Source organism: Condylura cristata, unplaced genomic scaffold (genome assembly GCF_000260355.1).
Source record: "Condylura cristata isolate star-nosed mole 26May11 unplaced genomic scaffold, ConCri1.0 scaffold00011, whole genome shotgun sequence".
Classification (NCBI taxonomy): Eukaryota; Metazoa; Chordata; class Mammalia; order Eulipotyphla; family Talpidae; genus Condylura; species Condylura cristata.
In genome coordinates this window covers 56270809-56284770 of record NW_004567112.1, presented here as the reverse complement: position 1 = coordinate 56284770, position 13962 = coordinate 56270809, and the positions used below count along the sequence as shown (strand labels likewise).

Genomic DNA, 13962 nt, shown 5'->3' with positions numbered 1-13962 from the left:
CAGAGCCTTTGTGTTAATGAAGGAGCTCCCCCTCCACATGAGGACACTGCCCTGGAGCCTCCAGCTGGGGCTGCCAAGCTCTGAGGGACCCATGGCCTCACATGTAAAATGGGGCTGTCTTTCTGCGCTGCCACCCCTGAGCTGTGCCAGAAAGAGACCATGGAATTCCAGTGGGGGCACCTCCCCACAGCCCTTGGCTTCCCACCCTGGCTTCCGGCGCATGGGGTAAACTCCTATAGGGAGATCAGCCCCTCCCCCCCCACACCCATACCTGTTAGACTAATTTTCATTCAACAAACATGCAAGGAACAGCTTGTCTTCAACCACCTGTGACCCACAAGGGACCATGGAGGTTCCTGCAGTAGAGGCCAACAGTCAGCCCTGGAGTTACTCTTGTCCCCTAGCCCCCAATGTGGGCTTCCACTCTTCTCACCCCTGCATCTCCAGTACCCTTCCCATCCAGATCTCTCCACGTGTGGCTGGTCACTCACAAACCTGTCTTCCACAGCTGTACCCTGTGCCAAGGAATAAAGGCTTCATTCTGCAGCTGGCACTCTGAGGCCAAATTGTCAAAGCTCTCTGGGCAATGGGTGTGGGTTCCTCAGGCCAGGTGGTCTCTAGGCAGAGACTGACCCAGCTCCAGCCCTAGTGCCAGCTCCCCAGGCCTTCCAGAAGCCTCCCCCAAGGCAGACAGGTCTTACAGCACCTGCTAGAAATGAGGAAGCGACTTCAGTGGTTCTGTCATTGTCTACCCAGGTCTCCAGAGAAGCCACTCACTCATGTCCAGAAACTGCATATGCCATGGACCCTTCAGTTCAGTGATGACAGGAAGCAGGCATGGAGTTGGGGGGGGGGGTGTTCTTAAACTTGGTCTCCCCCGTGGTTGACCGAAACCCCTCAAGGCCCTCCTGGAGGCCCTCTGCTGCTGAGGCCTGTGCTCGTAGCACATGAACCTTAAGTCTGCCTACTAGGTCTTAACCTTGGGATGCTCTCAGCCACCCTGTGCCCTTCTAAGCCTTGAGAGCGCCTCAGGTCAGGCACCTGGGTACTATCTAGGATTCAAGGTGCTATGAGAGTGGGGCACGGGGATGCCCCTGGCAGGCCCCATCTTCTACCTCTGGCCCTGGGTTTCCCAGACCAGCTCTAGGCAGGCTTTGAAGGCTGTGAGTGCCTGCCCTTCCTTCCGTCCAGCCCAGCCAGGATGGGGTTCCTCAGGCCAGACAGTGGGCCAGCTGGGCTTTCTCCTGCAGCAGAATTCCTTTCTCAGACTCCCCACCCCCACCCCACCCCTGCTGGCTCTTTGTTCCTGTCCAGGATGCACCTGCATGGCCTCTGGCCCCCTGATTGTTTGCTCTGAGGCCAGCTGGGCCACATCCAGGGAGAAATGCCAGACCCAGGACCAAGGTGCTGGGGCCAGTCAGCATCCCCTGATAGCAGCCAGGTCACCCTGAAGTGTTCACCAAACTTCCCCCAAAGGGAGGGTCACCACACGCTTCCTAGGGATATGAGCAAGTGGGGAGATCTCACAGGGTGCCAGTTCATGCTCTAAGGCAGGCAGATAATGTCAGCGTTCGCTCCCTAAGGGGCGCAGCCACAGTAGCAGCTTCCTGCCCAGGTCCCAGGGAAGATGTCAACTTCTGGGCACCAAATAACCCCATTAGGGGGACATGTCTCTGAGCTGAAGTGGGCCCATCAGTGTAGATGGAAACTGAAGCTCAGATAGTCGGGCTGAGTCTGGGGCTCCATGAGGGCAGGGATAACCTGGGAAAGGGGAACCCTGTGTATTCCGTGGCCTGCCCACGCTGGCTCTTCCCCTTTCCCTCTGGGTCAGTCGCCTCCCAGGACAGCAGACTCTCTCCCTCCCACCCCCTGAGAACCCTAGATTCACACACACTTGGCAACGAGACCCCTCCAGAGCTCCCAAGGCTTTGCCTTGCTCTGGCCTGATGCAGGCTGTCCTCCACGCCTCTGACCTGGGTGCCCATGCTCTCCACCTCCCCCACCCCGTCACAGCCTCCCCCTAGTCTGCTCTCACATGCTCGAGGAGGAATCCCCTGAAATTAACCAGGCCACCCTGTTCACCAAACTTCCAATTATATAAAAGCACCCCTCCCCTACCTCCACCCCTGGTTCTAGAACCTTCCCCAAGTCAAGACAGATCCAATTCCCTTCCAGGGGTGCTTGCTTGAGGTGGAGTCTGTGCTAAATTCAGGGAAGTAGAGACTTTGGGTTGGCCCCACCAGCAGTTGGGTCTCTCCAGCTGCTTGCTGCCCCGTCAGGTAGAGGATCCTGCCTTGTGAGGCCAAGAGGGTCTGAGCAGGTTGGGAAGTGAAGCTCCAGAAGTGTCCCTAGGTGGTCTGCGTCATTCTGTTCTTGAGGCGCAGGCATGACAGGGAGGAGGGACGTTTTGGGGAAGGTCACCCTCCACCTCCCCCCTCAACCTGTGGGGTAGCAGCTAGAACGGTCCATGCTACCTCTGTGGCCCAGGGAGTGTTCAACCCGTTGGCCACAGGGACGCCACCATGATCGGTCCCTGCTGCATTCAGGCTCAACATGCCTGTCTCAGCAGTCTCTTACCACACAGCACAGGTTACATGCAGTAGGGGCGGAGAGCTCCAATCTGACCCACAGCTTGCGCCCACAGCTGGTGAGTGGCGGGCAGCAGAGGTCCCACCGTGCCCTCCCTCAGCCTCCCCATGCGCAGGTCAGGATTCCAAGGACTTGGGTGCTATGCTCAGGCCGGGCAAAGTCAGCAGCCTTTGAAGGGCTCTGAGAACTGACAGGACACAATTCAATGCAGGATGGTGGGTGCCTGTCTCCCCGGGAGCAAGTCAGTGGCTGGAAGGACCCCCGACCCTGGGGAGTCTCAGGCCCTGGAGGAGCTGTTTACACAGTGCTCCAGAGCCAGCCTTGTGGGCCCACGCACAGGACATGTGCAACGTGACAGGATGCAGTACCGCTTCCCTGAGTGGTTGCCCCCGAGGGGTACGATAGCGATTGTTTCCTTTGTTTCTCTGTAATACTATACATTCAGAGAACTACCTCTAGGCATATATAAAATAAAACCTTGGGCATCAACCCCCTGCCCTGGAACTGCACATCTGGCTAACACTGGGGAAGGATGGGGTGTCCCGCCTTATAGAGCAGCCGTGTTTCTGGGGTCTTCACACCTGTCATACCACATCCTCTGGGCTTACCCAAGCCACCCTCATTACAGACGCAAGTATTTGGCCAAGGCTCTGGCTCTGCTCTGGCCCGGGGGGGGGCCTCTCCCAAGCTCCAGTCGGCTCATTTCCCCACCCTGGGGAGAGGTGGCCAGAGGGTGGAGGCCGGTCAGCAGTGTCCTACTTGCCACGCCCAATCACCATGTTAGAGGGACCAGAGGGAAGGGCGAATTAGAAAAGTCAAGCTTGATGTATTTCAGGAATTTTAATACATTCGAGAATATTTAATGGAACAAAATAAAGAAATATCAGTCAGCAGAAGCCTGTAGTTGAGAGAAATAGAAACACAACTGGCCCTTTTGCAGTAAAGCTTGTGCTTGAAGGGAGAAGTGGCAAAATGACTTCCTGGAGGCTTCACATCAATTGCCACTGGAATAAAAGCACCTCAGATTATCTCAAAGACACATACACATACACGGGTGACCCTCGTAGCTGTCCCATAAAGCCAACCGTGTCATAAGGATCCTGTTCGAACAGGCAGCTCGCTGTACTTCTGGAATCCCCTCACCTGTGGATCCACAAGCAAATACAGGAGCCGAGCCAGGCAGCCTGGTGTAGCCTGCTGTGGGGAGCATCGCCATGTACATGCAGCCCGTCAGCGTGGCCACCTGTCTCCACGGGCCTCCAGGCCTGGCTCACTTGGCTTGGAAAGGACAAAGTTGTGGAATGCACACCCAGGAAAGGCTTGCCCCCTTACAGGACAAAACAATCCTATCCCCCTGCCCTCCCCGCCCAGGTCAGATGCACCAGACAGGTGCACTGGCCTCAGTGAAGGCAAACGAGAACAAAAGTGGGACTGGGGAAAGTGAAGTGGAGAGACATTTAAAAAATGATGATCTTATCCTAACAGTCATTCAGCTGACAGCAAAGGGCAACTGTCAACAGAGCAGCAGAAATAAGAACAGAATTGGATTACAGAGGACAGGGACAGAAACCCACTGGGGTTTCTGATTCTGGTGTGCTCAGGCTGGGCTCTGCTCACCTGGTCTCTTCTCTGACTGAAGATGGGCACTGCTTTAAAAACCACTAGTTGGGGCCGTAGCCAGAGCTGTCAGGTTAGGACATCTGGGCAGGGCCAGATGGACATTTACTGGCCACCTGATAGCCTCAGGCTAGCAGGCCACACTCTGAAACAACCACATTCATTGCTAGGCTATAGACACGTCCAGCTCCTAGTCTAGAACATTATGCTTGAAGACAGAGGCCTCAGTTCACAGCTGGCTGGGCAGTATGCCGCGTCCTGTCCTTGCATCTCGTGGCTGGGGCAGCGATCCTGCTTCCGCTGGTGCCCCCTCTTCCTCGGCTTTCTGGATGCTAAAAAACAGTTGTGTTCTGGAAGCAACAGGTCTTGACATTGTTCAAACTGACGACTACTGTGCCAGCACACACAACACGTGGGCTCCAAGTTCCAAGAAGGGCCGAGTCCCAGCCTGAGCCAGTGCAACAGAAACACCTCTAAGGCTTTGGTTCAAACCACACAGATGGGGCTGTGTGGTTCAGGTGTCTGCCACTCAGAACCTGGGGAGGGCAGCGATGACAGGGAGCTCAACTCCACCTCTGGCGCCCAGGTGACATCCTGCTGTGGCCATGGTGGGCCGCGGCCTTCAAGCCCCTCTGCATGGTGGCTATTCTAGCAAGGAGAGTTAAGGCACTTTCTTCAATTCTGGCCTACGAGGATTATGTCTCAGTGATCCACAAATGACTTTAAATTACACTCCCTGGGCTTCCTAAAGTTGTTTATTCTCTTGCTAGATCCTACTTCATTCTTTGCTTTTACCATGCTAATGTCCAGATTTTGTATTTCATCTCTATTCTTACTAAAATAATTTACCTTTGGTACTAATAAAACAGGAGCTATTTTTGCCAATATTGCTCAGAAGAACACCTTTTTTTTTTTTTTTGAAGTAGGAGGATTCCTTATGACCAGTCCAGAAATCTAAAGTCAAAACTGAGGACCCAAGTCTTTTCAAGGCTGATGGATGGACTGGTCAGAAGAACATCGGGTCAGGGGTGCCCCTCAGCTATTTCCGGTCTGTGCAGGCGCAGCTGCATGAATCATTCCACACAGGAGACCCTGACAGCCAGGAACATGAATTTTGATCATCTGTTAGCTCAAGTTAAAAACACCGAAGTTGAGCTGGCCAGGACAGCCCTGTCACATGCACCCCTCCAAAACAAGCTCATGTGAGGGGCCAAGGCCTGCTCTGCCAAGTGCCAGGAGGCAGAATCCTGTCAGGCCCTGCTTTCCTTACTGGTTCTCACGATGAAGGAACCTACACAGGCAAGCAGTCGAGAAGTGCTGGGCTAAAGCTTTCACCAACTCTTGTGAGCTGTCCACATAATTTAATCCCCTTTCCCAAATTTAACTGTGAGGAGTCTTCATTTACACCTCGCAGCACTAATGTAGTTCAATATTCTCTTCAGAAAGAAAACTGGCAGCACATCAGTGTCATGTTGGTTCCATACTGATCGCAGACGACAGGGTGTGTGAGAGGAGCCTGGCTGAGCCGTGGGCCACACAGGCCCTAGTTCTCCCAACTTGGAGGCCCCAGGCTGAAGGCTCACACACTACAGGGCAGCCCAGAGAGTCGCTGAAAGCTTTACAGGGCGCATAGCTAATGGTGGTGGTGTCTCTTGGTGACTGCAGGGGGTTCCTCCTGGGCTGCTCAGGTTTCGAAGTACTTGTAGATTGCTGTCACGTACAGCATCACGTTCTGCCAATCTGGTCGTTCAGTCCGCACCATTTCATTAATGTCCTGACAGAAAAGAAAGGCTTGGTCAGAATTCCAGGTCACCCCCATGGAATTCACAAAACAGGCTCTTGGGACTAAGGTGGGGTGAAGAGGACCTTGAAGGATTTTGATCGAAGCCTGATTACACACATCAAAGCTCCGGCCACGGTGTCTGCTCCATCTCTTCCCAGCGTCCCCGGGACACACCTCCTCCCTGAGCTGCCCGCCCCTGCTTGAAATCACAACAGGGTCACGTCCCCCTCACCACAGTGGAGGACCATCCCCTGCACTTGCCCCTCAGCCCTCCTCATGGTCACTTCCGTTGAGTGCCCCGCTCCCCGCCCCCACACTCATCACTATCTGCTGGAGGATCTCAGAGCTCAATATTCTAATGTCCTTCCATAGCAGCCACCTAAAGTCAGGGCGGACACTCTTTTCTAACTGGCGGTTTTCAGAATACTGGCCATCTGTGATGTTTCACTACAACTACAGTAACATGAACTTGGTAAACCCTGGTCTTTGCCTATGGCGAAACCTCTAAAAGAGACCCACTGCTGCTGGAGAGCATCTATGACTCCTGAGGGAGCTGGTCTGAAGAACAGAGACTCAGGAGGTCCTTCATGGAGGCGTGAGGGCACCAGCAGGAAGGAAAGGGCGCCCAGTGGTGACCTGGGTATAGTTCAGTATATGCTGGAATACGTTCCGTTAAGAATCTTGACTTCAGAAATTTTGCAAGGTGGGAAAACTACCCACTTACGTATTAGAACTTTACATGTGAAGCAAAATATCCAGACAACGGAAAATACTTCTGTATTTATAACTCACCTTCTATACAACTGAGTAGAAGGTATTCTTAAAAAGCTGTTTCTATGAATTCAGAAGTGGTATGGAACTCTACACGAGCATACTGGCAGTATAAATATTTCTTCGAAGAGATTCAAATATTAAGTCGGGGGGGTGTGACCTGGTGCTGGGGGGAGGTCCAAGGCCAACTGCTGGGGTCCTAGGAATATGAGGGGGGCCTGGGCTGGCCCCAGAGTGCTTCAGGCTGAGGGACTCCTTGTGCTGTACACTGATACAGTGTGTACCCTCCAGCTTACACAAAGTTATGGGGTGAAAGTGTCTCTAGTTATGGAAGATCTGCCTTTGATTACGGAGGAGTGTTTTGTCCTAGAAAGTCAGACTTGGGGACAAAGAGAAAGCCCTAACAGAAGCACCGGTGTTGAGAACTACTGCAGGCGCTGAGCGGAGGCCTGAAGAAGATGTGAGCTTTCTACAACTCATTTCTCATTCCAGGAGAATCCGTTTCCTGTGGACTCTGTCAAGAAGTGTGGCAACCACTTATTTGATCTCTAAAGCCACCTGCCTTGACTCAAGACCTACCCTTTCTCCAGTTTGATAAAAGGCCAAAAGACCAGTTGGTTATGCCTCTCTGGGGACACATAAACGTGTTAACATTTTTCTTCTACACCCAAGGATTCAAAGAAGGAAGAAGCTGACAAACCATGAGGAGGAATCTGGCTGAGGGCTGCCTGGACTGAGGCCAGAACCAACCCACTGAACTGTAAGCACTTCCTTGAGATGCTTCATGCGCGGCAGAAAGGATACCAGAAGTGAGGCTCTGTTTGCACCTACACCTGAAGGGATGCTTCCGTGGCAGATGCAGGCTTCCCTCCCAAAATGCTCCTCAAGGTCAGGCCACCAGAGCGCCCAGGAACCCCCCATAATAAGGAAGCTCTTCCTAACAAAAAGGAGGGACCCTACCACTGACACCTCGGGGGAGAAGAGGCTCACCAGTGTGGATTTGATGCCGACACTCTCAGCCGCCTGGAAGGCCAGGGTGAAGTTCCTTCGCTGTGAAAGAAAGCATGTGACTGGAGGCAGGAGCAAGGTGGGGAGAAAGGCAGCGGGAGCACACCTGCCACTCGGGGAAGGCACACACCAACCCACGTGATCCCAAACAAGTCTGCATGAGGAGACCCAGAATTTCCACCACACTGCTCTCATGCTTATCACCCACTCCACAAGCAATTGGCCATGGGGTGAGCCCCCAAACACTTGCTTTTTTCTGACACATCAGCCCTAAGCCACAGGCATATACAACCCCAAATCTGACACGAAACACCTGCCCTATGAGTTTGCACCCCATGGAGACAGGCTGTCGGAGGGGTTCTGTGGAATACAGCAGCGTTGGAAGGCTGGCTCCTCTGCTCCCCAGTGCTCATCTGGGCAGGGCCCCCTGACCCTGAGCACTAACCTCAGCTTCGGCAGGGGCTTGGACTCTGAGCCAGTCTTGGCCCCAGAGGGGATGGTGCTGTCCACATCACTCAAGTCTTGAGCAACCCTTCAGGACAGTTTTTGGTGAAGCTCATACAACTAAGTGTCATCATCCAGGAAGGACTGACTGTGCCCATCACTTGGGAAATTCTGAACTGACCAAATGTCCTACAGAAGGTGGGTCAGGGGCTGGCTGACTTAGCACAACCCTGAATGAGACAAGGTGGAACCGGACCACTGCGAGCAGTATGGGTGTGAAACACCAATAATGGAAGTTTGTGGCTCTATTTTCACCCGCCCCTCTCCCTTGGTAAAGCGGATGCTGAGTTACTGCCCAGCCTGCCTTACCTTATCCTGACTGTTCAGTTCTTGATACGGAATGTGGGCTGGAAGGTACGTATGCAGGAGAGCACAGAAGGCTAGCCCGTCATTCCAGCTACTGCTGAAATTTGTAATGTCAATGTTCTGAAGGAAAAAAAAAGAGAAAAACATGTAAGCGACACACTCATCTTCTTAGGAGAAGCCGATGATGGTGGGCGAGGCCTAAGATGCCGCCTGGCCACTACACATGGACAGGATCTATGTAGCAGTGCCCACGCTGGGGCTGTGTCTCAAGACCAGCTGGAGTCAAGGACTGGCCCTTTCACTACGCCCCACCCCCACCTGGACATGGCCACCACTCAGTGGGAAAGATCTGAGCCAGTTTTGTGTTGCTTGGAATTGCAGGGTATCAGCAAGCGGCAGCTCTGTTCAGGGGAGTCATGACGCAGCCTGACTCTAAGCGAAGTCTGACAGCACCTCAGGACCTTCCGGTACAACCTCCACCCTTACTAGGAGGCAGAAGCCCATCAGTGCTAGGCCATGCACTGACCTCCACAGTGCTTCTGGGGGAACGACCTGATTTCTCTTAAGTGGTACCTCACTCCACAGGCAAATTAGATATATTTGCAATCACAGAGTAGTGCCTCATTCAAAATATTTACTATATGATACATTCAATTAGTTTGTCCTGCTGAAGAAAAAACTCCACATGTCAGTAATTCACACATGTTACATAAACATCACAAACTGAAAATGAGAGCACCCCCCAAACAACTCCTGCTTTGTTTCACTGTTAACTTATACAGCCTCATACTGAATCCAGAGTTAGCTGTGTAGGTGACTGACGAAGCCCACATTTTTTTTTTAAAGATTTATTTATTTATTCATACAGAACTGGGGTACAGGCCAGAGATGCGGAGGATGAGAGGATTCACCAGAGACAGAGTGGGGAGCAGAACAGGCAGATCGACGAAGTACACTGCTGAGGGGAGCAGCGGGCAGGTCAGGAGAGGTCTGCCACACCATGTGGATCTCCTCCGGGGCAGGCGGGGATCGAACTCATGCAGAAGTGGCTCAAGCCTCTCAGTGCAGTGCTTTAACCCGCTGCGCCACCAGGGAGGGCCGAAGCCCACATTTTATTACCGAAGGCAAAGCACCTAGCTCCGGGCCGTGGCTCTTGTTTGTACCAGGAACAAGTGATCACAGAACAAAATAGCACTCTTTATATTTGTGCAGTTTTCCAAAGTTTACCATCCCTGGCTTTAAGAAGCTATCAAATCCAAGCAGAGACCACTGGCTTAGTGTTGAAGGCAGGTGGGTCCTCTGGGGAGACCATCTTTGTCTATCTAGTCTCAGGCACTCAGTAGTCCTTTACCAAAGCAGCAGCTTATACAGGGGAGCAAGAAACATAACCTTTTGTAAGATTCACCATAAAACCAACTCTCTGGCCTCGACTGAATGCCCAAAGGCTCCTCCTTGGGGGCTTCTACCCAAGTGCACCACTAAAGGTCAGCATCTCTGTGAAGAATTAGTCCAGAGGTCATTTCTCCTTAGAAATCTGATTATCGGCTGCTGCCAGTCTCCTTGATCTGGCCCGGGAGTATTGTTCATACATTGCTGTAAGGAAAGTTACCAGTTAAGGCACAAAGGGGTGCAAACCTGCCAAGAGTCAGGGAAAGGTCGCAGCAAACCTGCAGTGGCTGCATGCCACTTCTGACTCCATCTAAGAATGCACCCGCCGGCTGCCTGGGCCCTTCACATGTGACTAGGCCCCGGCAGATGTTCCCTGCCTCAGTCCCCACACTTCCTGGTCATGAAGACACAGTCCAGACAAGCCTCCCTGTCACATTCCTGGAAAGCCAGGCTGATGTCCACAGGGCCCTGGCTCTGGCCAACAACTACAGCCAGCACTCCTTGAAGGCGTCATGCAACAAATAACGCTGGACAGTTTCACTGCTGATAACTACCACGGCGCACCTGCCACTCATCTTTTCTGACTCACAGGCAGCAGCCAGCTGGGTGTGTGTCAGCTGTCAGGGAGGAAACTGGGACTGGGAAGGGAAGTGACCTGTCCAAGGTGCTGGAATGGGAGCCGGGAGGAGAGCAAGTGTCTTGTCAGACAGTTTATCATTCAATCTCACATCACCAAGGAGTCTGTGCAATTATTCAAATTAAGGTTTAAACCAAATTCAGGTTTAAGCCAAAAGCCCATCCATACTTCCAGGAATCTGACCAGTCCTGTGACTAACTGCCCTGATGAAAGAGCCAAAGTCACCAGTATCATTGCATGGAGAGCAGGCAGAAAGCTTTTAAATGATGTGTTTGAGCTCCCATGTGAGGCCACATGGCCATTGACAACTCCCAACCTTTGCCCCCAAAGGTCACATTCACTTCTAGAAGAAAACAAATCCTCACTTCCTGTTGCTGCTGGCCCCTTCCCCAGCTCCCTGAAAGGCAGCTGTCTCTGGCAGAGCTGCCTACGTGCCTGGCCTCACCGTGCCTTGCGGCAACGGCTCCTGCTCCAGAGGAAATGGCTGCGCCCTAGTTCCTCAGCTGTGGGAACCCCAGCCTTCCCCCCTTCCTCAAGACAAACCCAATCCTAAACCTGGAACCTCCAGTCAGAGCAGTGCTTTGTTTACAAAACATGCGGAAGTGATTTAAAGGAGGGCAACATCGACTCCTTGCTTTCCAGGCTGGGGGAGTTAACTTTTAAGTACACCTGACAACCAAACCTTCAAGTCAACACAACTAAACCCCAAACCAAGGCAGCCTGGCCAGGGTCACTGCCACTTCAAGGGGAATCAAGCAAGGTGCCCCACCTGGCAGAGGACAGACACAGTGGTACCATGGTCGACAGGCACACAGCCCAGTGGAGACTGAGTGTCGTCCCCCTCAACACTCAACCTCTGTCTCCTTGAGACCCTGGGGGAAACAGGCCAGGCCTTGAAACAAGCTGCTTTATCGGCAGTAGGGAAGCCCACACCAAGAGACTAAGCTGCAGCAGCTACTACCATCACTCATACTTGGCCTGCACCCCGCTTCCCCACCTCACCTTTTATTTGACTGATCTTAACATTGGGGGCTGAAAAATCTGATATAATAGACTCAACAGAGAAAAGTCTACAAACAACAAAGATGATTCTCTGAGGCTGAAAAGCATGGCTTGAAAACCCATATGGCAAGATGGGAAAAAGTTCTCTTGGCTTCCTTTCCTCTCTGGAGCTCTTAAATTATTACCCATTACTATGACAGGACTAATAGGAATAAATGCAAGTGAAGGTACAAAACTCAATCATACGGCCAGAGCAATGGCCATTCCCACCAAACGCTGGCTCCTTTCCTATCAATGAAGACTACTCATCCCAAACCTGGGACAGCCCAGCCAGGCCCGCCTCACACCCCAGGCTCCACAGGCCACCAGCTGTGCCCCAGGATGCCCAGTGGACTCCAGGCAGATCCCAGGCCCCAAGCTAGTTTTCCTAAGTGATGGAGCCCACAGGGGCCGACATTTGCTGGTTCCCACAGCTATCCAGTGCCTGGCCCTAGAAGAATGTGTCGTGCGAGGTCTGGGCCAAACTTCCTGTTGCTGCCTCAGAGTGAAGTCAAGTCTGCCTGTGGCTTCCTGGTTCCCATAACATGATCAACTGACTCTGCCCCTGAGAGCCAGGTGAACAGAGATGGCCTTGAACTGTCTTGGCATATAAGGAAAAAAAGCTAAGGTTTCTGTGCCTTGGATGAAAACAACTAAACCACCAGCAGTATAGAGCCTTCAGGTGGGCCAGACACCAGATGCTGGGTCCTAGGCAGCGGCTGCTCTCTGTGAAGTGAATGTACAGACCTGGCCCATCACTCATACTCCGCGAGACTCTGCGGTCTCTACACAGGTAAGGGGTTTTTACAGATCTGCTTACTTATTGTAGGGAAGATAGTTACTTTGCAGCAGATGGTACCCATCCCATTAAAGGGTGCCAATAGGCACAAAAGCACCCCAATGTCCCTAGGCAGGGCCTGGCCACACGAGCAAGCTGTAATTATATCACTAGTAAACCTCAACCTGACATTCAATGGATGATGCATCACAAAAAATATGGGCTTTTGGGATGTGGCGCCCCTTTTTTCCTCGAAGGGTTGGATGAAGAATTCTCAGATAACTGGCTACTTCTAAAATCTCAACTCCTCAGGATTCTCTTGGAACACATTGGGAGGAAACCTCTAAAATCCTTGTTTCAGAGAATCACATTATGGGGCACAATGTGTTCCTGTACTATGGATTTGTAAGAAATATAAACTCAGTCATCTTTCACAGTTCCAGGCTCAGCTTCTGAAACCCTCAGAATGTTCTAAACATTGAGAACCGTAAAGGTGTTAAGTGAATGAGGTAACTTCCGGAAGCACCTAAGGATGGGGGCTCATGCCCCATGATTAAAGTACCAGAACTTCCAGTCACAGGCCAGGTCTCCAGGGAGGGGAGCAGGCCAGAGCTTGGTGTCAGTTGCCAGCAGCCAATAATTCAAATAGGCGTAAATAATAATAAAACACTCAAGAGGGAATCAGAGTGTTTCTGGTTGATGAAAATGTGGAGATTTGGGGAGACGGTGCACCTGGAGAGTGCATGGAGGCTTTGCCTTTCTCTCCTGTTTGCTCTATGTATGTGTCCCATTTTGGCTGTTTAGGAGTTTTTTGTTTATTTGTTTTTAAAATAACAAGCCAGTGTTCTAGGAAGTAAAAGGTTTCTCGGAGTTCTATGAGCTGTCAATTCATCGAACCTGAGGATGGGTTCATGAACACCTCTGGTTCAGTCACTTGGTTGGAAGCCTGGGCTTGCCACTGGCATCTAAAGTGGCGGTGGTGTTGGAAAGCTGAGCTCTTAAGCCCATGGAATCTGATGCTTTTTCTAGGGAGATAGTATCAGAAATGAGTAGAATTCCCAGACACTCTGCTAGTGTCTGAGCACTGTCTGTTGGTTGGTATGGGGAACCCCTCCTTCACATTGGAATTTGGTGATCAGGACACCCATTCAGTTTGTGTCTGAGAATTGCTGTAGTTGCAGGGAAGCCTCACTCAGTATTGGGTTCCTGTTCTTTCACTGCTGGTAAAGGAGGCCTCCTCGATCTTGGAGAGGCGGAGCCAGGCACTGGTCTCCAGGGTGATACCTGCAGACCTCTAGCAGGGCAGAAGGCAGGAAAAGAGCTATTGACCCTTCACCCATGTGGCAGTCGTCATCTGGGACTAGCCCCAGACTGGGCCTCAGATCTCACAGAGTGGGTGTCTTACAGGACAGAGCCCAACAGGGCAGCTGATGGGGGTCCAGGCTCAGGTCAGGCTTCTGGGAAAGTGTCGCCAAACTGGGCTGCTCAGCAGTAAATTAAAGGGTCACCGTGAGAGGTGGCTGGTAGGAGAAGGAAGTG

The 13962-nt window shown here is 52.1% G+C and overlaps 1 protein-coding gene across 1 annotated transcript in view; it reads right to left on the bottom strand.

Annotated features, from left to right (window-relative positions):
* Positions 1-3420: 3420 nt before the first annotated feature.
* The window catches only part of SPECC1L (sperm antigen with calponin homology and coiled-coil domains 1-like), a 141569-nt gene continuing 131027 nt past the window's right edge, over positions 3421-13962 (bottom strand). Inside the window, exons 14-16 of the mRNA XM_004680914.2 lie at positions 8582-8698; positions 7751-7810; positions 3421-5980 (exon numbers count right to left, since the gene is read on the bottom strand). Coding sequence (XP_004680971.1) covers positions 5891-5980; positions 7751-7810; positions 8582-8698 — 267 coding nt within the window. The 3' untranslated portion in view covers positions 3421-5890. The remainder of the gene's footprint in view (positions 5981-7750; positions 7811-8581; positions 8699-13962) is intronic.